This window comes from Aptenodytes forsteri, unplaced genomic scaffold (genome assembly GCF_000699145.1).
Source record: "Aptenodytes forsteri isolate BGI_AS27 unplaced genomic scaffold, ASM69914v1 Scaffold506, whole genome shotgun sequence".
Lineage (NCBI taxonomy): Eukaryota > Metazoa > Chordata > Aves > Sphenisciformes > Spheniscidae > Aptenodytes > Aptenodytes forsteri.
The window spans coordinates 49,873-50,578 of NW_008793946.1; the positions used below are offsets into that span (position 1 = coordinate 49,873).

Below are 706 nucleotides of genomic sequence, written 5' to 3' on the forward strand. Positions count from 1 at the left end.
CCCACCGAGCCCCTGCCTGTGCCGGCATCCCACCCCATCCCCGGGGTCCTACCTGCCGCGAGGATGGAGGCGAGGATGAAGAACATGCCCAGGGCCATCCGCTTGAGCGCTGAGGGCAGCAGCCTCCGCCTGGCTAGGAAGGGGTCGATGACGTGGTCCTTGAGGGGCACCAAGGCCAGCAAGACCACCACGTTGGCCAGGAGCAGCCAGGCATCCGGGAACTGCGGGGCAGAGGCAGGTCAAGCCCCAGCCCTCGCCCGCGGCGGGGAGCTCAGCATCTCATGGGATGCCCCGGCTCCCGCCCCAGCCCTCACCCATCAGGTCCACGGAGCTGCCGGCCCCGTCCCTCACCGTGTAGCCCTGGAGGGTGCTGGCGCGGTCCTGACCACGCTGGAAGATGCTGGGGATGTAGAGGTGCAGACCTTGCAGGTAATACGTCGACTGCATCTGAAAGGCAGCGGGACAGTGGCTCCACGGGCTCAGCTCCCGGACGGACCTGCCACCACCGATGGTCCCGGCTTGGTGCGGAGCCCACCCCGCGCCTCACCTGGAAGTAGACCATCCAGTAAGGGATGAAGGTCAGCATCACGGGCAGGATCCGGGCCAGCACCTGGAAGTTGGCAAGGTCCTCCTCGAGCGAAGGGGCTCCCGGCTGGGCTCCGCCGCTGGGGAGAGGATCCCCGGCCTCCCACCGGCGAGCGCTCAG

At 68.6% G+C, this 706-nt stretch overlaps 1 protein-coding gene across 1 annotated transcript in view; it reads right to left on the minus strand.

Annotated features, from left to right (window-relative positions):
* The window catches only part of SLC15A3 (solute carrier family 15 member 3), a gene marked incomplete at its 3' end in the record, with an annotated part of 2,709 nt that overhangs the window by 596 nt on the left and 1,407 nt on the right, over positions 1-706 (minus strand). The window contains exons 3-5 of the mRNA XM_019470911.1: positions 548-705; positions 352-447; positions 53-221 (exon numbers count right to left, since the gene is read on the minus strand). Of these exons, the coding sequence (XP_019326456.1) occupies positions 53-221; positions 352-447; positions 548-705 (423 nt within the window). The remainder of the gene's footprint in view (positions 1-52; positions 222-351; positions 448-547; position 706) is intronic.